This window comes from Glycine max, chromosome 9 (assembly GCF_000004515.6).
Source record: "Glycine max cultivar Williams 82 chromosome 9, Glycine_max_v4.0, whole genome shotgun sequence".
In the NCBI taxonomy this organism is placed as follows: Eukaryota; Viridiplantae; Streptophyta; class Magnoliopsida; order Fabales; family Fabaceae; genus Glycine; species Glycine max.
This window is the reverse complement of record NC_038245.2, coordinates 17,517,765-17,545,431: the sequence shown is the minus strand read 5'-3', so window position 1 is coordinate 17,545,431 and position 27,667 is coordinate 17,517,765. Positions and strand designations below refer to the sequence as shown.

The following is a 27,667-nucleotide window of genomic DNA, read 5'->3' as shown; positions in this document are numbered from 1 at the left end:
CAATGTGGAACTTGGGTTTTTTTACTAATTGTAACATCAAATAATTCTGATCAAATCACCATCGGATCTTACCTTATTTTGTGATAATGATTTAATTTTGTTCAGAACTCCCAAAGAACCCGCCTTCTTTGAGGAAGGTATCTGTTGATTGATATTGAATATACCAATCGAATCTGATATAACAAAAACAGATCCTTCAATATCACCCACCTTATTTGAGGAAGTATCCATTGATTGATATTGGATATACCAATCGTATCTGATACAATAGACACAGATCCTTCAAAATCACCCGTGTTATCTACCCCTAAAACCTCTTTGGGATCAGATTCTCCTCCTCCATATCGACACTTCCAAACTTGGCATATCATCATATCGACACTAGTAGTATTAAAAGAGTCCAAATGCTTCACCCCAAACCTCCTCTCGATCATAGACAAATCACAGCCCATTTAACCCAACAAATTTTATTTGCATCACCAAGGCAAGACCAAATTAAGAAACCTCCGCTGCATCTTTGTTAGCTCACGAATGAACTTTTTGGCGCTTTATAAAATGAGAAAAAATATACTGGCAAACTTGACATCACCGAATTTAACAAAGTGATTCTTCCACCAAAAGAAGGATGGTGGTTTCTCCATCCACCCAACCTTTTTCGAAATAAATTAAGAACTAGCTGACATGATGCTATACATCAAGGATTGGCGTCTATAGGAATACAAAGAAATTTAAAAGGCATTGTTGCAATAGAACAATTAAGAACAGCAGATGGCCTTCTAGTAAATTAGCGGGCACATTGATTCCAAACAACTTACTCTTATTGAAGTTAACCCTTAATCCAGAAACTAATTCAAAACTCCAAAGAATAGCTTTAATAGACCATAAATTCTCCCCGCAAGGCTCCCTAAACACCATGGAATCATCTGCATAGTATCTTGATTGCAATAATAAAATCAACATACCATCTTGATTTCTTTCCTGATCACTTTCTAGAAATGAAGATTGTTATGGTACTGATTCTAATTAATATCCAATGGCTGGTCGTGGTGCTTGGTTTTTAACGATTTCTTACTTCCTTGAAACATAGGTTTCTTGATTTCAATAATGAAAAAAATGAAGCATCTTGATTTCTTTCTTGATTGCTTTCTTAAAATCAAGACTGCAATCAATAATGCATCTTGAAATCAAGAAAGCAATCAAAAAAGCATCTAGATTTATTTATTGATTACTTCGATTGCAAGAAAACTTATAAAATAATTTATCAAGTCCTTACTTCATTTCTTATGGTCAAACAACAAAGGCTAAAAAACATGTAAAACTAAAAGAAAGGAACACAATTTTCCTAGCACATTGCCATTATTATTGTTTGTACACTCAATCAAAAGCACTATAACACAAATTCTTACGAACTCTCACTTAGAGTCTCATGAAGGATAGGTTTGGAAGCATCAATTGGTGAATAATCTGCTCCACCTACTATGCTAAAACTTGCTGAAGAATTGTAAAAACTTGTATCTGATCCTTTGGTTGCAACCTCAGTCATGAAGCTAATCTCATCATCAAATTTCCAGTCAGTCAAGTATCCAGGCCTTGATGTTACAGTGCTCACTTCAATATCTCCTAAAAGCATTGCTACCACACGGGACATTGATGGTCGTAATATTGGTGATGTTTGAGTGCATAAGAGAGATATTCCCACAATTCGTTTTACTTCCTCGTCATTAAAATCAGATAATAATCTAGGATCAACAAGATCAGTTACATTGTTGTTTTCATGTAGCTGCCAGGCCTAAAAGCAAATAACCAGTAAGATGAGTTAGGCCAAGTAACAAAGATATTCAAATAAAAATATATTAAATTTGAACAATAAATGCACCAATAAAGGTGACAAATTAAACGGGATTTGATAAAAACTGGAGAAAGATAAAATGAATTAAACATTATCTATAAGTTAAAATCAACTTATATACAAGCGGAAACTTTTAGACAAGTACAAATGGGGAAAGTTTGATAAAATTATAGGCACATATGTTAGATTTTAACTTATATAAGAAGTTTAATTTTTTTTTTTCACTTTTATAGAAAAAATTATCCAAACAAGGTATTAGTTTCAATATTGTTTGATTCTTATGTAATTATAAATAAGAAACTTATAAAGAGTTTTTTTTTTTTTTACAATAGCAATTAAGGAATTTGATATTTTGATTTTTTTATTCAACTTGTTGGTTTCAAAACCAAAATGGAAATGAAAGTGTTTGAACTTAAAATTATAATTCCACAGATATAATAATTGAAATAAATGCTGGAAATTTTTTCATGGACCAATGCTCATTCAAATCTTTATAAAATTAAAAGATCATTTATTTTTTTATGCAACAGATAACTGAAAGCAGAGAAACAACAAAAATGAAAACACATGACAAAAATGAAAACCAATTAAAAGGTCATTTAGTTTTATTTTTTTTGTATTTTTTGTATTCAGATTTAGTAACAAAATGGTCAATTTGTCTTGATTTTTTTCCAAAGTAGTATAAGAAATAAAAATAAGACATAAAATGGAAAAAATATAACAATTTATTAATTAAAGCTAGGAATAAAAAACAATTTCTCAAAGTAAATACGGCAACATTCATAGGAAGCAGAGTAATCCATACCCATTCTAGAAGATACATCTTGTCTCCTTCCAGACTTGAATCAGAATTTGGCCTTCCACTAACTATCTCCAAAAGCACAACACCAAAGGAAAATACATCAACTTTCTCCGTAAGATGTCCACGCATGGCATATTCTGGTGCAAGATATCCACTTCATCACAAAAAATTGAGTACATTAAAAGTTTATTGTATATGAAAACAATTACATGCAATAAAAAATGAAAGAACAAAAATTAATATAATATGATTAGGTGTTAATGACTTACATTGTGCCAGCCACACGAGTGCTTATATGGGTCTTTTTGTCATCATATAATTTTGCCAACCCAAAATCAGATATTTTTGGTATAAACTCCAAATCAAGAAGAATATTACTAGATTTCACATCACGGTGTACAATACGGATTCGCGACTCTTCATGTAAATAAGTTAAACCTCTGGCTATACCCAAGCATATAACATAGCGTGTAGACCAACTGAGGTTTAAACAATTTCCTGCTCAAACAAAACCATATTTATCCTTAATTTGTTAACAAAGAAGGAGCAAATATGTTGTCACGAAAGCTATTCAATGGAGGCTTTAAAATTGCATAATATCTCTAACATGCGCACACATATATATATATATAGAGGATATGTTAATATAAACACCTTAATCAACACATCATTAATATATTTTAAAATATTCTCTAGTTATAACTTAGTAAGGTATTCATATTAAAAAATAATGGTTTGCACATAATAAACCTTACAAGCATTTGCTATATATATATATATATATATATATATACACAGAATATAAAATAACATCAATCATACCAAATATTGCATGATCAAGACTCTTGTTTTCAAGATACTCATAGACCAAAAGTCTTTTATTTCCTTCAATGCAACATCCATATAAGTTAACAAGATTACGATGTTGCACAGCGGAGATAGTGGCAATCTCAGCTATGAACTGATTCTTTCCTTGATTGGATTGTACAGATAGTTGTTTCACAGCGATAACTCTTCCATCATCAAGTGTTCCCTGTAAGAGAAAAAGGGAAAAAGTGTTACTCTTGGTACTATATGAGCAACATATATATTTCTTAGTTTTAGGTTAAAGAAAGTATTATAATTGACTCGAATATTTCATACTAGCATAAATCTTTACCACTTTCACCAACAAAACATAATTAGTAGATCATCAGGATTATGTGAATTAGTATTGACAATGTTGACCTTTTTTATGATGTGAAATGAAACCACCATCTCTAATACTTTAACTAAATATTTACCTTATGAACAGGCCCAAAACCTCCTTCTCCAAGCTTGTTTCCAATATTAAAGTCATTTGTAGCATTCTTCAATTCGGAATAACTAAAAGTGTATGGCTTTGTGTCAATATCTAAAAGCTCTGCAGATTCAACAAACAATGTCTTTGTTGGAAAAGCATGAACATATTATGTTCAAGATGGGGGTTTTGGAATGGTGATGCTTCATTTTCTAGTTATTAAATTTGGAAAATTTGCATACCACCAATTTAACCAGAATATTTTATATTAAAATGACTTGTTAAAAAGCGTAAGTGGACATGTATTGTCTATCTTTTGGTTAAAATATGAAAACATGTAGATAGAATATGCTGGTTGAGAATAACCTCTTGTTTTCAAAACATGCAAACATGGAATGTCCCTCTTGATGGTAACATATCGCACCATGCAATAGATGCATTGGCTATAATCTACTATTACATTTATGAATATGCGAGAAAACATTTTAAATGGTGTGATTTCCATATTATACTATACTTACCTTCGTCATCATCATGACGCTTTCGTTTACGAATGACATAGAAGAATGCAAGAACAACTAGAAAGCTTACAGCTCCAACACCAACAACAATCCCCACAATTAGACCAGCTCTGTTCCTTTTATTGCTTGGAGGTTTGTTACTAACAGTAGGTTTAAAATCTATACAACCCATATAGAAAATATTATATAGTTGTGATATAAAAAAGACTATATACATTATGAAAATCAGTAATGAACATCACTAAAAGGTAGTTGTGAAATTTATACAACAGAAGCAGACAAAGAGGTGTCATATGATAAAATGACAACAAAAAAATATCAATTTTCCATTACTTCTAAGTTCTAAATCATTCATGACAGCATAATTTTATTCAAGAAATGTAATGAGTCAATGTAGCTTACACAAACACAAATCATAAAAGAAGATTATACATTGTGAAAAGTCAGTAATTAAGGACATGTTTAAGAAAAATAAGGAGGCATTACTATAATGACTAGCAAAAATAGGAAAAATAAAAAACAACATTTTCACGTATGTGTTTGGACCAAATATATGAAAAGCCTGTCTCTTTTAAGTTTTACCTGGGATAGCACTAATGGCTGAAATCAGGGGCCCATAAGTACCTTGAACTGGTATACAACAAGTCCCTTTTCCAGCCCAAAAGAGATGGATCTCTAGATAATTTTCTAACACTTCAACCCTAAATTTCTTTAGGACAACACTGAAAGAGATGCCCCCAGCCTCCTTTTTTATATTAAAATCCTTTAAAACAAGAGTCCCCTGCAATGACCAAAATAAAATAAAAGAAAAAGTAAATACAAAATCAAGAAGCTATAATAAATTTCAAAAGGTATTAGATTATTCTTTTTTTTTTTTTTGGAACAAGTATAGTAGAAGTTTATCCTTCCAACAAAACACCATTATGAGTTCTAAGAAAGTGCCATTTGGCAAAATCAGAAGTACCTGAATATAAATATCAAAGATTCTTCTCCCAAGACTTTTCCATTCAGAATTATCCAAAATAACCGTTTCTGCAAATTGGAGGGTGATGTTGTAGAAACCATTTTCCAATCCCAGGCCATAATATCTCAGTGATGAAGCAGAGAGTCGAGCTGTCTGGAAGAGTTCTGGATCCACGGTTTGAGTAAACTGATTAGATACAGTTATTTTATATTGAGGATTGTTGCTCCCAGTGAATAATCCGACGTTACTAACGGCCCATCTATGTGTATCGGTAACAAAATAGGTAGCTGGACCAAGAGTTTGGTTGTCCATTTCAAACACAACTCCATTTGATGACGTAATTTGAGGACCACCACACTTCATAGCAAAATCATAATCTGCACAAAATGATGGAAGAAAAATTTTATAGCGAGGTGTGTGAACCCCTAATTCTAGCTTGAACTTATTTTGAAACTGAATACTTATTTAATTAAAAAGTTATATCAATGGATGAAGAAATTCAAGTTGGCTCTGGATTCCCAACAGTTGCATAGGAAATGCAACGCTTGATCCTCATAGATGCCGGGGACTTACAAGGGGGAGACGTATAAGTTGATATTTTAGCATATGGAAGAATAAAATCAAATGATGATACACCCACTTGCTCTATGGTAGATATCAACATAGCCATGATGAAGTGGGTGGAGGAAAGCTTTATAGTGTTATTTTTCAAAACAAAAAAACCAAATGGGTTGACATTAACTAGAAACCTAAAGTACTAGTTTCTAGTGGCTTACTGCTAAAAATGGGTCTTAACTCCACTATCCAAAACAAAACAAGGAATTACATATCTAAAATTCAGAGTCAATTTTATAACCCAAAAGAACATGTATAAGCATAACAACATAATCAAGCAGGATATATCAATTCACACTTGTTTTGCTGAAAGAGGTGTTTGATTTCACATACATTTGCATACTGAAACAGGCAGCATAAATTAAACAACATACATGCATAGAACACATACACTAGCATAAATATAGAAGTTCAATGAATAAAGAAAAGGTGTTGATTTCACAACATTTTCTTCAACAGATAGCCATGCATTTCAAGTAAAGGTATAAGTTGATAATCAATAGAACATTAGCTAGACTGAATAAATGATATAAAGAAATACTCAGTATCTTTTAACGAAAGCGTCTCAATCTCGTCAGCTTTTTCAACTATTATCAATACTTCCTCAAAGGTTAAGAAGATATTCACACTTCGCAAGATACATTTTTTCTCAGAGAAAAGATACTGTGTCTTCCTTTTTTTATTTTGTGTTATTTTCATTGGGAAAATAACCGTCTTCGCAAGATCAGCCTCATAAGCTAAGCTAACTTGAGGGGGAAGGTTTACTTAAGTTTTATAGATAATACTTTAATCATACTCTTAATCAATGTGAAACATCTTAACAATTTTAGCCAAGATTCAAGTCATCCTTACATCTTCCAACACCACGGTTGCAAGGAAAATTTTTTTGTAAACAGTTTAGCCCCGGAGGCAAACCCCTAGAAAGAAAATATGTTTCGTCAGATTGACTAGAAAGTGCATATATGGAGATATGGATTTCAGCAATAACATATATTAAACAATTAATTTATGTAATAAATATGTTATAAGATATCAATGAAAGATATGAAACCACAGAAATAATGGATGAGAATTATATATATGATGAAAATGGATTGTGCACGATTATCAATGGTAGTAAATAAAAACGACAACTTTACGTAATTTAAAAAAAAATATTAATTACATTAATTTGGAAGAATAATATTTTAGATCAATCTTAGTTGTATAGCTGAAATATCCTAATTAAGATGTGCAACCAACCAATCACTCTTGAATTCTTGACCAAGAACTAGGATCAAATGATTAAATGTTGATCAAATATCACATCATTTCAAAAAAAAAATGCACACAATATTATCCATGAACTATTAAAATAATCATTGTTAAAAATAAGTAAAAATCACCTGCTATTTGAACTCTCTATTGTCAAGTTATTGGCTACTAAATTGCTGCATACCATACCACAAAATATGTCAATATTTGTTTCATTTGACAATAATAAAAATATTAGAAACCAAATAAACTTCAATATAAATAATATGTATCTGTCTATATAACATAAATAGAGCAAAACCTCAATCGACCAATTATTGTACAATTTTCTACCGCCAACATGAAAATATATAAACTCAAATGTAGGTGATTAAATATTTTCTGTATCGATTAAAGGAACGCAACAATAAAAACTGAACTTCATTTTTGCTAGTCTGTCCTCTTTTATTCAAATGTTGATAATTATTCTAAGCGTTGTTGTTTTGATATCAATTTTACATTTGCTTTGACTTTGTACTAATATTCAGTGCTCAAGATTGGGTGGTACCAGTTTGTAGCTTGGAAACAAAATTGAGAAAACATTATTTAAAATAAGACTGCTATTAATAAAACTAACAATAAGAATATAACAAAAAAGTAAGTGATAAAAAGGTTATGTTTGAATATTTTTTTTGTCATGATATATTAAGTTTTAAAATTTTTATTTTTGTTTTTATATTTTTTAAAGTTTTATTTTAGTCTTTTTTTTTCTTTTAAAAATGTTGATGTTTCGTTAATTTTTAAATTTTGAAATAATTAATTTAAAATAATGACAATTAAAAATTATTACTATATGTCTTTTAAAAACAAATTATATAAGAAACATATTTGAATTGTACGGTAGGGTCACGTTTATGTAGGTGATAAATTATGTAATTTATTTTTAAAAAATACATATATAGTGATTGTTTTTAATCATTATTATTTTAAATTAATTATTTTAAAAATTAAAAGTTAATGAAACACTATGTTTTTTTACAAAAATAGAAAAATGACCACAATAAAAAATTTAAAACTTAATGTATTAAAATAAAAAAATATTAAAATATAAATGACAAAAAAATTACATTTAGCCTAAAAAAATGAGGAACTGCAAAAGATTTTTTTTTCAAACATTAAATTTAAATTATTAGGTTCCCAAAAACTAATATATATAAAATTAGAAAAATAAGTTAAATGATTTGAATCTGTTTTAACAAAATCACTAATGGTAAGATATATAAGAAATGGAGGGAAATATATGGTTAATCCATTGGTGGAGGAAGCAAGAAGAAAGAGGTCAGAGTTAAAAATCTAACAAACTTACGTTTGTGATTAAAAAAAAAAAAGTAATGAGAATCATTTATCGTTTTTTTTTACATGATTGTGTGTTTGCCTATTACCCAATATTTTTTAATTTTTTTCCAACAATGATTGGTTATAAACATTCGTATCAACTTTTCTACAAAAGCTTTCATGCATACCAAAAAGCGTTTCTAATGAAATTAATCTTTATAGAAAATTTGCAATATCTAGTTATATATTAAATAAAATAAAAAATTATACATATTAAAGGAAATGAATGAGGTTCATGTGCAGTACACAACTGAAATTGAATGCTAATTATCAAACTATAGAAAATTGAAAGATAAAAAGGTTGAAAAATAGAAGCAAACTACTTACAGCTGTAAATTTTGTTTGTTTACCCAAGAAGGAAGGGTCCCTGACAGATCATTATAGGACAAATCTCTGCAAGCATTGTAAATCATAAAAATGATCATTGACAACACATTTTTATTCATTATTATTTAATAACATCTTTTATTCATTATTATTTAATAACTTCTTTTATTCATTATTATTTAATAACTTCTTGTAAAATAACCAGGTGGTCATAATCCAATTAAGATGAAGGACATGCTAATTATTAGTATATAATGGGGAACGAAACATTTCTGGAAAAAGAATAAACAGTTTATTATGTAAAAGTACCACCATTTAATAATTTGATAATTAATTTTAAGTAGTTAACTTGAAAGAATTAATAGGGCGTGTTAAATGTCTCTTAACAAATTCTCTTTGGCATAAATTTCTAATATTATAGCAACTAGCTGCATAGGGCACACACCAATGATATGACACTGTGTCAAAATTGCTCTATAATTGCAGGAAAGGATTTTGATTATAATAATCCTATTTACTATACGTACAACAATTATATATTTAGGGCAGTACTTTATAGTACAATAACGATGAAGGAAACTGCATGTATAAATTAACTCGAGTCTTTAGCACTACAATTATAAGTAAAAAAATACTCACATGTAGAGAAGAGACTCACTTTTTTGGGTAGGGAGGGTACCACTTAGTTTGTTATTTCCAAGAAACCTGAAATTAGATCAAGTAAATCAAAATGTGTTTTAAGGGTTTTGTGAAAGAATTTTACAAAATCCATGATAATGGCTTAGGAATGGCATGTTACAAGTAAGAAAGTAAACCCAAATTGAAAATTGAGTCTGGAATCTGTCCCGTGATATTATTGAAGCTTAAATCCCTGCAGTATTCAAAATAATTATCTGGCTTTGCAACATGCACACAATTAGAAAACTGCCAAAAAATTTGCTCTTTCCTTTTGCAAACAAAGAAATGAACGAATAATCAATAACTTTACCTGTCTGAAAAATAACTGGAAGGTAGAATATTATTTCCACCGCACAAAAAAGAAATTTTAAATGTACAATAGATAAACAAAAATCTAAACAAGCAATTATTTTTCTTTCTTCGTTTTTGGGTCTAAGGTCCTTCCCAGCACATTTTTTTGGTTCTTCACAAATTCAAAACTTGAAACCATATTTAAGAAATAAATTCCTTATTACTTATATTAATATGTGTCAGTCTAAACTATGTTTAAGGAGAGCCAAAACTGAATAAGTAGATTTCTAATAAAAAGTTTATTCAATTTAGATTTATTTAAATTTGACAACATTAACTATCATCGTACCAGTTATGAAACTAAAAACTTACAATAGAATATGAATTCACCATTTTCTAATTTGTTGCTCTTTAGGAAATAAAATTATATTATTGTTCTATATTGACATGCATGTAAAGTGTGTATAAAGCAGTGATACTCACAGCTGGGTTAAATTAAGGAAATCGCCAATAAAGGATGGAATTGAATCAGAAATATTATTATTCCTCAGTTCCCTGCAACAGTTGTAACTAAGTTGTTATATCACATTAGAACAAATAACATATAAAGAATTCTATAGTACTAGATAGTCTCTCGGTCATTAATATAGAGAGTTGGGCCTTACAAGATATTCAAAGACTTCAAATTCCTCAAAAAAGCCAGTGAAGAGCTCCCATTAAACAAACCACTTATTCTTCTACATTTACATCAAACATGATGCAGTTAGCTTTTATCGAATGATCAGAAACATGTACACAAGTTAACAGCGATGGTACTCACAACTCTATCAAAGAAGTCAAATTTGAAAATGACAAGGGAATTGAGCCTTCAAAAGAATTACCCTGAAACCTCCTATGTGAAGAGATACACAATTTATGAACTGTGAGAACACATGTATATATAACTAATTTCACATTTTGCTGCTTAATTAAAAAAAATTAAGGTTTAAATGTATTTTTTTTCCTATAAATATTGCTTTATTATGTTCTTCAAAACTTCAAAACTCTTTTCCTTGTTTTTGGTCTTTGCATATTTCAAATTATATAAGATTATCCCTCTTATTAATTATTGATAAGTTAACGTGTCTCATGCATATTTATGTCTGGTTAAAAATTATTTTTAGGTGGCATGTAATATGAGATAGTTAAACATATGCTACGTCATCATAAAACTGAAATAGGGGTTAATTTTTTAAAATAATTTAAAATTTGTAATGGCTAAAATAAAAAAAAATATTAAATTAAAATAAAAAATCAATTTTTTTATAAAACGTTTTTTGACAGAAAAGTTATTTACAAAACCTTAGAACATATTTTATATCAACAAAATATATTTGAAATTAATGTTCTCTTACAAGACATTAAGATTAGACCAATTCCCTATAAAGTCTGGTATCCTGCCTCTGAGTTCCACATCATTCATGTATCTGAAATGATCCACACAAAAAATTTTCATTCATGTATATATTTTATGCAAAAATAATTGTTAGTTAAATATATTTTTAGTTTCTGAAAAATTCTCAAATTTTGTTTGTAGTTCCTACAAAATGTTCTACCATATTTCATGCTCATTTATTGTTTTGTTAGGAATTTTAGTTCCTAAGATTAAATTGGATATAGTGTTTGATGCATCTAAAAAAGCTTATACATCATTCTGTGACGTGATAAGCATGAGACAATTTGTGCAACTTGATACTAATGTGACAAATGTGGTTTATGCGTCATTTTAAGAAAGTCTCAATATTTTTTTATTTGGGTTTTATTCCCCCACAAAATTCAAATTTTGATTTTATGCTTTCATGTTTTTATCCTGTTTTAGATTTTTTGAAATTTCTAACTCTTCATTCACCTTCACCTCTTGAACAAAATCACATATAGTATCGTTAAATATAAGGGATAAACAATGAAGGTGAAAATGGAACTATGCATGTCTTACTTTGATGACAAATGAGTGACTCAAATCCAATGCAAATCAATTTTGTATCATATCTTATAGTGTATGCTCCCTTACACCCTTCAGGTGAAATTTGAATTTTATGGGAATCAAAATAAAAAATTAAGAATTTTCTTGAAATGAAAAACAGTACTCGTTCTTAAAATGAAATATATAACACTTGTCACATGATTTCTACATAACCACCACCACCATGCCACACACGTCACCATGTGACTATGATCATGTTACACAAGTTGTCACAAGCATACCGGGTCATACCAGTTACCTTGTGGCTTTTACAGTACACAAGATATCTACGTTTATATATAGTGTCAATATTTAGCTTTATAAGACATGTTAATTAGCACTTAACATAATACAATTTAATCTCATGGGGTGTAATGCGTAACAAAAAAATAACGACAGATAAAAAATAGGTTAAATATATTTTTATAGAGACTACAAGCAAAATTCAGGAATTTTTAGATACCAAACAATTTTAACCCAATAATTATCATATCATGTTATATACAAAGAGAATAGCAATATCTTACACGATCTTCAGATTCTTCAGATTTGAAAAAGTGGATGGAATTGAACCACTAATTCCCGAACTACCCAAATAACTACAACAAAAAATTCTTTGAAATTAACATCCCGTTATTTAGAGATATAATTAAGACTGTAACATACTGCACTTTTGGATGAAAAACAGTCATTTGCACTATCCAAAGCCTACTCTAGATTAAAAATTGAGTATGTAGCAATTAAGAATGCTTAGAAATTAAATGTACATGTAGTATCTAACTATCTATATTCGATATATAAAGATATATATAGAAAAATATTCTTGAATGCCATAGCACGAGAGAGAATTGATTGATTATCATTTGTTTGTCATTAGACAAAATATGGAACTAAGGGGCAAAACAAAAATAATTTCAAGATTCATTTTCAATCTTGTCGCTGTAAATGCAGAAGCTTAGATATCAATGAACTTACAGTTGTTCTAAGTTTACCAGATTCCCAAGGTGAGATGGGAATGAACCCGAGAAGTTGTTTGACGAAAAACTCCTGCAAATAATGAACAACAAATCCTAAATATCATAATAAATTTCTCACGCACTGTAATACCTTAATATTTCAAATTTCTAACCATACTCAACCTATTATTTTAAACAAACAAAAAGAAAGAGATTGTTTTCTTCTAAATCACACATGCAAGAACGTGAAAGTCTGTTCTGTAATATTGATTATCCATACCCTAATGTAGACAAGAGTATAATACTTGTTCCTTCATTACATAAGTGAATAAAGATCTAGTTGAATTCTTTCGGAAACACCATTTGACAGATTACAAGAGCTCTCCGTATATAATATTTAGATTTTCCAAAATTATAAGCTTTTGAGATGGTTTTATACTCTATATGTTCGACAGTCACAAAATTTCACATTTCTTAAAAGTCGAGATTAAGAATAATTTAAAAACATCTTCTTTAAATTATTAAAGAACTTTTTACTAAGAACAAAAAACTGCAACAGTGTATGGAGCATCTAAGCTAATAGACAATACCTTAGATATAAAAAGATTTGAACAATGCCAACAACTTAAGGTAAAAATATTGATACTAAAAAAAGGGTCTAGACCACTCTTATTTTTTGTCATAAAATCTCACATCACTTAGAAATTAAAACAAAGGATCATTTATAAAAACACTATAGATATTGTTTTAAATTTTGATATATATATATATATATATATATATATATATATATATATATATATATATATATATATATTTTGAAGATATTCAATAAGTATATTGATCGATGTTTCACTTTGAGAACACATGGGTTTTTTTTAAAAAAATTTGGTTTTTATTCGTTCAAGATTTAATATAAATTCAAATATTGTATTCAACACTTTAATTGTTAAGGAATCTTATGGACTACTTGTATATAAATATAGATTATAATTAACATACGTGTGACCTAGAAATGTGTAATGTGAAGAGTCAAATAGATAATTGGAGTAGTAACATTTTTGTGATGAAATGATTGTTTTGGTGATGATACCAAAAAGGACAATTTTTTTTTATGTATAAAAGTACCTCTTAAACCATCAAATTAATTAACCGATAAGGAAATGTAGAATTCCTCTATAATGTGTTTGGATAGAAAATTTTAACTGAGGAAAGTAATTTATCAGAAAATTTAAATTTTTTTAATCTAAAATTCATTGTTTGGATGTTCTTTTATAAAGAATTTAAATTTTTAGAATTTTAAAATAGATTTTTAAACAACTAAAAATGTGAAATTTTAATTTTATTCCAAAAGGTGAGAAATTGAAATTTTCTTCTTAATAGAAGAACCTTCCAAAACGTTCCTATATTTTCTTTATAACATTCATCCTCTCTTCCACCTTAAAGTTCCTGAAATCTTGTTCTCGAACTTGCGACTCTTTCCTCACACGATGATTCTCTTCTCCAAGAAATATCGTATGAGCTCGCGAAACGTCGATCAGGTGTGGGCATAGGGGGACACGTGATCAGAGGAGCAGCTGTCATTACCTATCACGCGGTAGAGGTGCTCACCAGCGCGAAGGGTATGGATCATGCCTTGTATTGTTGACTGAATGTTGTGGTTGAGTATGGTGATGTACGCCATCGTGTTCCGGTTCCCCTGCGACTCTCTATGCCGCATCAATATTCTTTTCTTTGAAAATACATCAATTATATCTTCTCTTCTCTTTATATTCATTTTCTTTCACCTTCACAATTTTAATTTTTTTTATCCAAATACGAAATTTTGAAAATAAAAGAATTTCAATTGAAGTATTTGAAATTCTTAGAATTTAAAATTTCTCAGAATTTAAAATTCTTTCATCCAAATACACTCCTAAGAAATTAATTTCCATCCATGCACGTGCATATTTCTTGCTTTTCCTAATTATTTTTCATACATTTTTGGAGTATTTGAAAGACTTCTGTAAGTCTTATACATTTATTTGAGCTATATATGCAATTAATTTATCATGGCTTTTTATAAGCTTTTTTTATTAGACTTTACAATTTAACTTACAGAGTTTCATGTGACGAGAGTTTCCATTCAATAGATGTTGGATTAAATTATTTAGCCAAACACAACTATATTTTCACAGTAATGGGTAATGACATGCACAACATCATGCATGCATTCCAAAAAAAAGAAAAAACCTGAATTAAGCAGCTCAATTGTTTCACGTAGCTTCAATTATGAATTAATTAATAAATTATTGAACCTCATTTCAAAAGAAAATTAAAAGGGGAAAAGAAAATAATGTCACACCTTACAACATATCCACTTCAATTTTTAAAAGAGCAGCAACAATGCGGTGTCAGGTAATAAATTAATACCTCAGTTAAAAAAGTGTTCCACTAAAATAACTCACGTAATTAAATAAAGATTAATTAGTAAATAACGTACAGTGATTTCAATTCTAGAAGGTTTCCTAACTCCTTCGGAAGCTCCCCTGACAAAGCATTGATGCCAAAGGTTCTAATGAAGAATAATTTTAACATTAGATATATCTTTCCAAACAACAAGTACAGAGTAATAATTAGTATGAACTTCAATTCAATTAAAGGGCCCCACTTACAAATATTCCATACGAGTTAGATTTCCAATGGCCGAAGATATAGAACCAGTCAAGTGATTCTGGCGAAGATCCCTAATTGCAATTTGAGGAACATTAATTGGTTCATCAATTGGTTAATAAGAAAATAACAAAATTTTCAAAACTGGATATTGAAAAATCCATCAGAAAGGCACCATACAATTCTGTGAGGTAAGTTAGAGTCCATAGCTCATCTGGAATTTCACCCACCACACTCAATGCATAAACCTTCCTGTCGAAAGAAATAATGCAAGCAATACATGAATATTAAAGGTTTTTCTTTTTCTTTTTTTAATTAAAAACTATTTCTTATTTGAAAACTTAAAACACTGGTTTGGTAAGAAATTTTTTGAAATTGTTTTTAAAATTAATATCTCTTTCCAATTTTTAAATTAATTAAAAAACATCTCGAAGTTCTTTTGATATTTTTTAATTTCGGCTTTCTATTATTCATTTTCTTTTTTGGAATATCTCATCTTCTTTCTCTATTTTAATTATTCAGAACTTATTTTAAATATTTTATAAAATAATTTTTAAACTAAAAAATAAAAACACAATCAAATACACCATACGTTTCTTAACATCTATTTTTACACATATATGTTTCTGTTGATATGAGGTATAAATCTTTATAAACCTACACCTTAATAATTTATATACATGGTAAATTTTATGAATTTAATTGTAGGATTGAAAATTCTTATGCCATAGAATTTTATATAATATAAAATCAATTGATAATTTAAGGTAATTTGTTTTGTCACAAAAGAATGTCATGGCATTAATAGTTAGTACATTATTGAATTTATTTTAGTTGCTGTAATACTTGTGTAATAGAAATAAAACTCTTAATATAGATAACCTAGGAGTGGATCTCAAAAGAAAAAAATAACTTAGAGTAGATTAAGTGAAATAAAGTAAAGTCTCATATTTAACAGATTGCAAATTTGAACCTTTATTCATTATTTTTAGATGTTATAAATGAAATAAGTTCCTTTGTACATACCCTTTGAACCTGAAGGTTTTTCCTTAAGTTGGAACATCATTCTGATCTGTCCCTTAATTTTCTACTAACAAAAAATTTCATCTAGTATAAAAATTTAATATATATTATTAGTACACAACTTTATTAATTTACAATGCATATTGTATTGTTATTATAGACTCAAAATGTGTACATTAATAATTTATAATTTTTTTGAAGTTAAAATAATGAAGAAATATGTAATCTTGTAAATTCATATCTTGAATTTTATAGTTCGAGAAAAAGAGTATATAACTTCCTTAAACTTAGGTTCTTTGGCAAATTACTACTACAAATCCCTTAAATATTAATTACCAATTAATCTCTTGGTCATATTTACTATTTCAATATATCATTCCACTCACCTTTCATTAAGTCACCTAATGAAAAAGTGATATGCAAAAAAAAAAAAAATCATTTATTAGAAAAATAAATTCACCCACTGAGAGAAACAGAAATTGGAGAACATGGTGGAGGAGGAGAAGCATGAACCCACAATAATATTAGAGACGACATTTGTCCGTTGTTGCCATTTAATTTTAACTCACTCTCCTACTCAACACGAGGTCTTTTTTAGTGACGAAAGAGTTGATGTTAGAAATGGAGTTGTTGGGAGAAGCATAAAATTAGTATAGCAGATGAAGATGACATAAAATTTATTTTTGAATTCCATCTCAAGCCACATATATGCTGAATGATAGCTTAGTGAATTGAGTTGTTTCAGTTTGGGCTCAAGTACAATTCAAGGGGGGCGATGAAGGCCAAGTGCCTGGCCGACTTGGTCGCCGAATTAACGACCATTATAGAACCAGAATCTGAGTGATGAAAACTATATGTAAATGGTTCATCCATAGAAAGAGGAAGCGGGGCCGGAATGTAAATAATCCTATCTCATATCTCATTAAATTTGTGTAATCAAACTAACAGATTGGCTCAACCCATCGTAGAAAGCTTAACACTGGTACTTTAATTAAATTTGTGTGGAACTTTACTTTACTAAGAAAAAAAAATTCATTTAAATTTGTGAGAAAATTCAACAAAGAAAATCAGTTGCTAATTTCGCTAATAAAATTTCGTAAAAGGAAAGAGAAGACTATACAGTTTAGTAATGTGGCAAGTATTGTTGTTGTTCCTGAAACAATCACATTTGATGAATGGGTTGTAAGTTTGATCAGTGATAGATGTGTCATCGATGGCCCTTCCACTGCATAGGTCACCACTTATGTTCCAGTGTTCATGATTCGCAATTATACTCCATTTGTCAAAGATTGCGTTTAAAACTCTCGCTGCATAAAAATGGAAAGTTCATATTTCAATTCCATGTGTTAAAACAAAAGCTTTTGTATTACACCATATCACGTATCTCCTTTAATATACTAAGACTTTTTCACTTTAATCTTGTTTACTTAATAAACAAAATTTAGCCAGGTGAATGATTAATGAATAGTATGATTTTATAAAAGATAGAATCATCCCCAATAAATGATACTAGCTGCGTAAGTAAATATAAAAGTCTTTTAAATAATTCACCTCCTTTAATAAAATTAGTTAATATAGTTAGTTGGATTAAATTTAAGAATTTGTATTATTTTGCCAATAATACCCATAAAAATATTGAGACTCATAATCTTTCTCTTTTCACTTAATTATTTTTTTACTTAATAAATTAATGTTTGTTATTCTTTAATATATTTATATTTTTAATGCATAACATTGGGTATTTGGATAAAAATTTAATTAATTAATGCAAAAAAATATTTGAAAAGAGTCACATAAAAAGGAAAAATAAAATTGAAAAAGACTCTTATATTTAGGCATGGCATAATAATATTACCTTATCTATTTGTAAATATTTTTACAAATACCTGCAAAGTCTTAGTAAAATTATCATCTCTAAAGAAAACCATCAAATTGGTCAATTTATTTAAACATATTCGTTAAAAAAATATTTATTTTAATAAAATAAACAATTTTCTATTTTTTAGTCAATATATTTATCTAAATTATTTCGACTTATTACAATAAGCAGTATATTGCTTATTTTAAAAAGAAAATTTTATTTGCACATTAGAAAAATACTTTTTAAAAAAACATTTTTTTTTTAAGTTTAAATAAACTCAGCCTGAGTGATTGCCGTCTAACCTTCTCTCACATTCTTACATATAACTCCCTTTTTAATTAACCATCAAAATGTCTTTTATAGGTACACACCTCTTGTAAAAAAATGTTGTCCTGACGCGAAAGATCAAAGTAGAGGTAGACACTCAAACCCACATCAAAATTTAGGTATAGCAACAAAAACCATTGACGTGATTTTATACATGCAATAAATGGTTTCAACTAATTTGAACCGAGATTCTAAAATATCTTTGTCAGGCATGAAAATTTAGGCACTAAGTGTCATCTCTTTAATTAAGAAAGAAAGAAATTGTCACGAAAAGATGATGATACGTCAGATCTAAAACCAAGGTTCTATTTTCCCGATAAAACAATTACTATATGTATTATGAAGTATGTGATGCTTACAAATATTTGAAGCACATATAAACAAAAGAGGAGAAATTCACTTACTCGAAAGAGTTACCTCTTATTTTTATTATTTTTTTTTTAAGATTTAATGATTGTAATAAATAGTTAATCTTAAAAATTAGATCCGAAGAAAATTGATGATGAAAATAAAAAAATAACTTTTAAAGAATTATTCTTAAAGTAAATGAATTCCTTCTCATAAAAAAATTCGAAGTTATGAGATACGCAGACATATAAAGTTAGATTAATTCAATGTAGAACACATACTGAAATTTCATAAATTAACCTACTTCAGGAATGGTTCTATGATGATGAGCTGCACGCGATCTCTGTTAAAGGATTACCAGTTTTTTTCTTCTTATTTCATAATCATTTAAATATCTAACTTTAAAGAAATATTATTTATTAGATAATGACTATTATAAAAAATTTACAGATTTCAGACATTAAATTAGAATTTATTTTTATTTCAAACAATAAAAAAAATTCAGTTCAAAATATTGTTACTAAAATTATACTTATTGTAACTCATTAATTTTTCGTTTCCAATTAAAAATTCTTCAGTCTCACAGTCTCTCAGTAAATAAAATAAAATAAAAAATAAATAAGACTTATAACAATAGTCTCACAATAAAATCATTAAATATAATAATAATAATAATAATAATAATAATAATAATAATAATAATAAATATATATAATGTTTGGATTGGATAAACTTTTCATATATATTTCCATGTATATAATATTTTTTAAAAGCGTCATGTACATAATATTGCATCGATATTTTTCTCTTTTAAAGTTATTCTCATATCTTAATAGAAAAAAGGTTTAGATAAATAATCGTCATTCTTTTTTATGCCTATAATTATATTTTTTTTATGAAATCACACATCCATCGTATCTATTATTATTATTATAACTAAGGTGCACTAAGGTGCACACTGATAGCAATGAAGCACAGGATAGCATCAGGCCCAAGAGAGTTACAAAAGACCAGCCCAATATCGAGATTATGTCTGAAGGGCACAATGAATTCTTGCTGAATAGATAATAGGATAATACAGATTATAGGTTTGTTGTAAGAATTGGTTAGGGGCATAAAACCAATTCTGTTATTTTCCATTTTGAGTTTGTTACGGACTAGTGCAATTTCAGCACATGTCATAATCTTTCCTTGTTATAAATATGATTCAGGAAATAAAAATCAGCAAGAAGGCAATTACCAGTAGCTTGTAGTGTTAGTAGCGTTTAGTAGCTAACCCAGATCCTAACACATACTCATAATTAACAAGCTTTCTTTTTTAAACCTTTAAAAGTTACTCGAACCATTAGGGTTGGCTGAGTGTTGGAGTTTGGGTAGTGTTTTTCCTTTTTTTTAGATTCTAGACATTAATTTTCCACAAGGTCTCTGGTCACTCTATAAAAGCAAATTAAATTACTGGTACATATACAATTGTCCTATGTGCCTCACTACACGGCAAAAAAACTTACACGCTATGTTCTCTTGTAGATTTTAATATGCTATTTGGATGTCAATTTACAACTGGTTTGGTGTGGTGACAGTTCTACCATCCGATCCGGGAGTGCACTAGTGGTAACATTGTGGGTTGGTGAAGGGTTTGAAAAAAGAAAGAGGAATGATTTTGTTTTTAATGATGGCACTATTGACAGGGTTGATCCTCAGATTTTTTGTGTCCTGGGCGAATTAAAAAAAATCATATCCTATCGATCATTTGAATTTTATTCTTTTTTGTATTTTTTTGGTAAAATTAATTAGTAATAATTTATTCATAATATTTTTTTAAAATAATCATATTCAATAGAAATTAAAGTAAGTATATTTAATCTATCTTGTGTCATTGTTTTAAATAAGATTTTAACAGTCACAAAAAAAAAATTAACAATTTCAAATTTGATAAATTAGCTTCTTTTAGTGCATGCAATATAGTAACAACAATAATTAATATTATTTTATAAGTTGTACAAGAAATAATTAGATGTTTTTTAATAACTCAATATAATAAAATTTGATTTTGATTCATTGTTCAAGTTTGAATCATAATTATTATAATTTTTTGTTAAGACTTTATTTACATAATTATGTTAATTAACACTAATAGCAATGGAAGAAAATAATGTCATAATTCAATATTGCATGTCTTAGGCGGTCGCGCTCAAGGCCACTACTGACTATTGATCAGGAAGATTTGCGTGAGTTGATTAACTAACTTCATGTAAGACGTTTTTGTTAGTAAGTGTGCATGTTTTCTCTTAAGGTGTTTGTAGCTTGCATGTATTTCTGATATGCACAAAATTTTTATATCAAAGGTGAAAGAAAGGACTAGAGAAGGGACACACCTTCATTAGGATCTGTGGTGGCATTAACCAAGAAGTTGAACATGCATACAACAGCAACAAGTGCAAAAGCCAAAGTTTGTAGTAATAAACACCGTTCCATGATGAGAATAAAGCTTGCTATATTTCTAAATTTTCTACGCTTTACCATGTTAATTTATAGCTATTATCAAAGACGCGCGGATTTGTATGCAACACCAATCGCTATGAGTGTGAACATATGTGTGGGTCATGCTGACTCTAATATGTAAGACGTCACACCATAGACATTTCACCTAAAACCCACGTGTAACGCTGACATAATAAGATAATAAGGTGATAAGTTACCTAAAATTTAAAATTTAATAGAATTGGAGCACAAGTGTAAAATTTAGTTGTATGATTTGTTACGGTTTGGTTCAGAAAAGTGTAAAAAACACACTATAAGCTTTGAAAACAGTCTTCAGGACTTAAACACAAATTCGGATAAGAAATATGTACTACTCCTGCAAGGCTCCTTATATCTAAACCAAACCCATGAAACTCTCAAAATTTGTTATATGACTTTAATATTATATATTTTAGATGTATATCATTTGAATTTCATAATATTTTATAATATTATATATACGAAATTGGTAAAATGTATATTATTTTTTTAAATAACTTTTTTAAAATATATTTAATTTAAAATGGATGAATTTTTGAAAATTTTTTTTATTAATGTAGAAAATTTAATATATTAATAAATTTTATAGATTGATATCTATATATATATATATATATATATATATATATATATATATATATATATATATATATATATATATATATATAGTTTGGATCATATTTTATTTTAAATGAAAAGAGAATTAAACCAAAGCACATATTTTTTAAGTTTTGTTCACATTATTTTTTTATGAAAAATTAAACTCAATTGAGCCACAAGCATCCGAGATGCTCTAGCATTGCTTCCTAAGAGTAGCGTGTCTACCAATTTGAGCATAACGACATACTCAAAATCATAATAACAATTTTTTAGTGGATTGTCGAGATTAAAAAATCAATTAAAATACAATATTTTTTTAGTGGAAGAGTTAGTCAAGAAACGATCACATCTCGATCGTAGTTCTTATATTTACTTGAGCTTCACGACAAATGCCAATTAGGTGGTGTTTAGTGATATGGGTGGAATCTATTAGTCTCTGTTTAGCCTTGTAGTTTTATAAAACTATGCAACCATATATCAGCATTATATATATATATATATATAAGTACAGAAGATAATGTGCCATTGACTTTATCTATCGATGACCCCATGGGTACGATTATTTGTTCATTTCTTTGGACCTATCATTTTCATTGGTGATATATTTTCCATTTGCAAATGTATGAGCGTAGAAAGTAGAAGCCATGAACAAATTCAAGATAATGTGTAATTGACCTTTTTCCATCGATCGGGAACAATTATTTCTGAAGATGGACCCCATGGGTACGATTATTTGTTCTTTTCTTTGGACCTACCATTTTCATTGGTGAGATATTTTCCATTTGAAGATGTATGAATGTAGAAAGTAGAAGCCATGAACATATTCAAATTCACTTATCTACCAGCATGAGATGACATTTATATATATATATATATATATTATGAAAAAAAATGTTATACATTGATAGTATAAAAAGTTTTACAGAATCATCTAATTACAATCTACTATATATGATAAATTTGTTGACTTTTAAAATAATTATCTTAAATTATTTTAAATGATTTGTTATTAGATGACATAAAATTATTTTATATCATCATTCCATTCAATTTATGTCTTTGAATGTCTAGTTTGTGGACCATATATTTCAATACATGCATTTATGTGCACCGAATCTCATTTAAATGTTTTCTTTTCACTTTTAAATCTACTTCTATATTTTAAATTATTAAAATTTATCCAGTAAACCACCGAGCATGTATGTCAATTGGGTGGTGGTTCGAATTTAATCAGACAAGATTTTGATCATGTAGTGATATTAAAAACTCAAATAGTATTTCATTAGCATCTCTATTTTTTGAATTGACAAATACTAGTTTATTGTTATTTGATTTTGTTAGAAAATGAATTCGAATTCGCGAGCTCTTCATCCCCTTCTCCCTCTACCCTTAAGTCTTCCTTCCCAACCTTATACCTCCTTATATCTCCGATAGTCTCTTAATTAATTCCGTGTCTTCTATTTTTCTCACAAACTGATATTGGAAAAAAGAATAAAACTAGGTGACATATTACGATCATACTGTACTAACATTACATTTTCCTTTTGTTTTCATTTTTGAGGAAATTACATTTTTCTTTTCTAGAAGCATACTACTATTGCATTTTTTGAGAAAAGTTTTGAAAATTTCAATAAGGAAAATTATGCATAACTATTATACCTATTATAATCACTACTACATAAAAGGACTTTAACATCGATTCCGGAGGAGTTTCAACATTGGTTTTAGAACCAATATTGAAATGATTGTTGTTGAAAGTAGTCATTTTCAACATCAATTTTAAAACTGATGTTGAAAATCATTATCTACATCAATTTTAAGAACTGATGTTGGAAATCATTATCTACATCGGTACTAGCTGAAATTGATGTAGAAATATGGTCAAAATTGTGGATTCTAAAGTATTTTTTACATCGGTTTTAGACCAACTGATATTTTTTGTAAAAAAAAATTAATAATATTTTGTTTGTTTTTATAATGAACCAACTTGCAAAGTAACAAATAAACATAAGACACTCTTAATCTCCAATTTTATGAACATCAATAAACATACAAGAGAGGTATTGAAAATAGATATTAATTATACTTGTGAAGAATATTTTGTCCCATTTTTGCTTTAGAAGTTGTTGGGTCTCTTGTTGCCCTCCTTGGATGACCTTAATGGTTTTATTATCCAAATAAGTGGAGAGCTTAGAAGCAAGTAGAGAAAAACATGTTGGAGACAACTTTGAAGGCTTTAAGACTACTGCATTTCCCACAGCTACTGCTCCTATTAGTGGCTCTAAGGATATTCCTGTAATCTTATACACCAATACCTCTTAATTAGTTAGCTACACAAACCTATATATGATGAACATATAATTAATGTAGTGATATAAATGTTGTTCCTAACATCAATAAACACAAAAGTAAAATCACGAGCAAGCTTTAAACTCCACTTCCAATGCATGAAAAGTAAAAAGTTTCTTCTGGTAGATAAGTAAAACTTGTTTCTTTTCTCGTATAAGAATGTAAATTTATAACTTATAAGACCATTTGTGTTTCAATTCATACAAACTCAAAATGGGCAAGTAAAATCACCAATAAGAACATTACCATCCCATGAGACAAGTGAAAGAATAGTGACACTGGAATGGATCTCATTGAGATGCTCTTACAAATTAATTTGAAGAATCTATATAGTTAGTTACAAATTTCATCTCCTCAATTGTTAGTTACATTTCCCTCCATAGTTTTCCCCCTATTCCTCCTAACATAGACCTTTTTAACTACAGGTCTCCTATCACACAACAAAAATAGGTTATGTAAAAATGATTTGCATAGTCCTTAATCAAAATCTTTAATGGGAGTAAAGAGAATAATGGAGAAATAGAAAACCCATGGCATGAAATTCTTAGGCATACAACTATATATTGGTCAGTCTTGTCCCCTTTGTCTACTCGACAACCAACCATGCCATCCGCAAAAGAAATATCAACTTGCTTTCCATTCTATTTTGCCATCCTTCAACACTTTTCCTTGCTCATTATAAGGATCACAATTCTCTTTTCACACTCCAATACCTAATTACACACCCACTCTACGTTTTACTTTTTAATTACTTGATAAACTATCCGAAAGAGGTTTTAAAAATAAAAGCATAACGTCTATCAAAATTATAAGCGTGATCTTAGTAGATTACAATCTTTAACATTAGTAATTTTCAAGGTAGAAATCAAATAAAAAGGTTTTGAAGTCAATGTTTAATAATTTTAGAAAGAAAAAAAACATATAATTTAATTTTAATGTACTCTTGACATTGGAAAACTTAGACAAGTCATTCAATGGTATGCCTAGTGTATCAATTAGACTCCAAGTGAATTAAACTAAACTCTTACATATTACACCTTGAAATTATTACAAACAATTTTTTCAAAAAACTTTCAGAAGCTATCATACTTTATAACATGCCAAAATAATTAAATTATTAAATTTATAATCAAATTTTTAGTTATATTTTCTTACAATAAAATTCAAACATGTTAAAAATACCAAGGTGGCAGAGTAAAGCTAAGCAGAGATCAACAATAAGAAATATACTAACTAGTTAATTACTTAACTGTGTCCTTTTCAACCAGAAACAAACTTTTAAGTTCTAAGTAATTTGTAGTTGCATCTTTCTATTATCTTTTTCAATTGAAAGTTAAATCAATTGATTTTTTCTTTCTTCCTCCTCAAATTTCCACACTCTCTAAACAAGGTAAAGAAGGATTCCTTGTTCTAATTAGTAATTTTTTGTGCATCATCGCTTCACAGATTGAACTGAACCTGTTAATCTAATTTCATTTCATAAACAACGAAAATATTCATTTTTTTCAACAGCGATATATTACCCTTTCTATGTCTTAGATAAAATCTAATTTATATATGTGCCAAGTTATAAATCAGATAACAAGAGAAAAGAAAAAAGCCACAACACAATAGAATATAGAATCCTCAAATTTTTGTCAACTTAAGCCTAACATAAGACACAATCACCACTTTCTTGATCACCAACACAAACACACACACACACACACACACACACAAGAGATCAAAATCATGTTGCTTCTACTCACCTCTCCTATGTGCCATCAAGGTCATCATGTGGCAACAACCACAAGCTACACAAACTTTTTTCCATGTGAACTTGCTATGTACAAGCTCATTACTGATTTTCTATAAATGCAAAGAACTTGCCTAATGAAATTAAACCACATTTTAACAACCACGTAGTTGGAACAAATCCACTTAAATGCCATACTTGAACATTATCACATGGTTGCACTAATAATAATATCCTGCTTTCGCTTTACTAATCATTAACAATAATAGTTTCAGATAAGACATACATTAAACAACTGATAAGTGACACATAAACAAACCAAGTAATGTAACATCATTAGAACCATTAACCTCAAACCACTATTGTCCAGTAATTTTGTTATAGCCACGAAAAAGCCAAACCCTAGTGCACTAGAACTAATTCAACACAGTAATGTTGAGTTAGGAACAAAGCTATGGATATTGAGTTGTGAGTTGTGAGTTAGGAATAGAGCTACTAACCTAGGGAGGAAACACTGCCACGGAGGGATTCATAAGCGTCATCACTGAGAAAGGGAAATGCCACCAGCGAGGATGATGAGGACGAGGATGTTCAGCAAGAATCCCAACATCAACCTTCTCAACAACGTCATCATTTTGTCATTCTTGCCAAGGAAACATCACAAGGTTCTCTCGCCCAGCATCCTTGACTTCCCTACACTCGTTCTCAGCCCCATCACGCCCCTCATACCTAACCCCTTCAATCGTTCCCATTTCGTTAATGAAAATGGCGCCATTGTGGTTATGGAGACTGTTGAAGCAGCTGAAAAGAAATCCATGAAGGAGAAAGGGTTTTTCTTGGACCCTTCTCCCGTGTCCACTCCCCATGACGAAAAGCCTCGCCTTTTGCCCTTCTTCCCCACCACCGCCACTGTCGCCATGTCCCCAGGTTCTAGTTCTTCTTCCTCTTCCTAAAATTTTATCGAGGATTTCTTGAGTGATAGAGGTACAAAAGGTTTCTTAAGTGAGAGAGGGACAAAAGGGTTTCTTGACTGGGAGAGTGAGAGTGGTGAAACTGAGTGTGATAATGGAATTCAAATATAATTTAGGAAAAAACACAACATTGGTTTTTATAAAACTGATGTTAAAATTGATACAACAACATTAGTTTTTGGAAAGCTGATGTTAACAACCATAAAAAAACATTGGTATCTATAAAAATCGATGTTAACATTAAACACAACATCGGTTTTGAAAAACCGATATTACTGAACTCAATTTATTTACAAATATCCCACTGCACGTTTGCTAACACCGATTTTCATAAAACAATGTTAAAATGGTGATGTTAAAAGCCTATTT

General features: G+C 29.1%; 2 protein-coding genes across 7 annotated transcripts; one reads left to right on the top strand and one right to left on the bottom strand.

The window, feature by feature from the left end:
* Positions 1 to 1,105: 1,105 nt before the first annotated feature.
* LOC100780567 (probable LRR receptor-like serine/threonine-protein kinase At1g56130) lies at positions 1,106 to 21,635 on the bottom strand. 6 transcript variants are annotated; one of them, XM_006587094.3, is made up of 24 exons: positions 21,499 to 21,635; positions 17,708 to 17,894; positions 15,745 to 15,816; positions 15,567 to 15,638; positions 15,395 to 15,466; positions 12,932 to 13,003; positions 12,484 to 12,555; positions 11,349 to 11,420; positions 10,775 to 10,846; positions 10,620 to 10,691; positions 10,438 to 10,509; positions 9,785 to 9,856; positions 9,625 to 9,690; positions 8,986 to 9,051; positions 7,416 to 7,460; positions 6,883 to 6,947; positions 5,416 to 5,792; positions 5,034 to 5,232; positions 4,452 to 4,610; positions 3,935 to 4,053; positions 3,474 to 3,684; positions 2,921 to 3,149; positions 2,655 to 2,805; positions 1,106 to 1,789 (listed from the first exon to the last, which is right to left on the bottom strand). In XM_006587094.3, exons 1-24 carry the CDS (start codon positions 21,596 to 21,598, stop codon positions 1,403 to 1,405), a joined length of 3,081 nt encoding a protein of 1,026 aa, XP_006587157.2. In that variant the 5' UTR covers positions 21,599 to 21,635; the 3' UTR covers positions 1,106 to 1,402. The 6 variants fall into 6 exon arrangements, with proteins under 6 accessions (XP_006587157.2, XP_025979502.1, XP_014617539.1 ...); XM_026123717.2 differs by lacking the exon at positions 9,785 to 9,856; XM_014762053.2 differs by lacking the exon at positions 11,349 to 11,420.
* A 5,249-nt stretch (positions 21,636 to 26,884) lies between these two features.
* On the top strand, positions 26,885 to 27,280 carry LOC102662701 (VQ motif-containing protein 4). The gene has a single exon (XM_006588046.1). The coding sequence runs from the start codon at positions 26,885 to 26,887 to the stop codon at positions 27,278 to 27,280; it is 396 nt and encodes a 131-aa protein (XP_006588109.1).
* Positions 27,281 to 27,667: the final 387 nt, after the last annotated feature.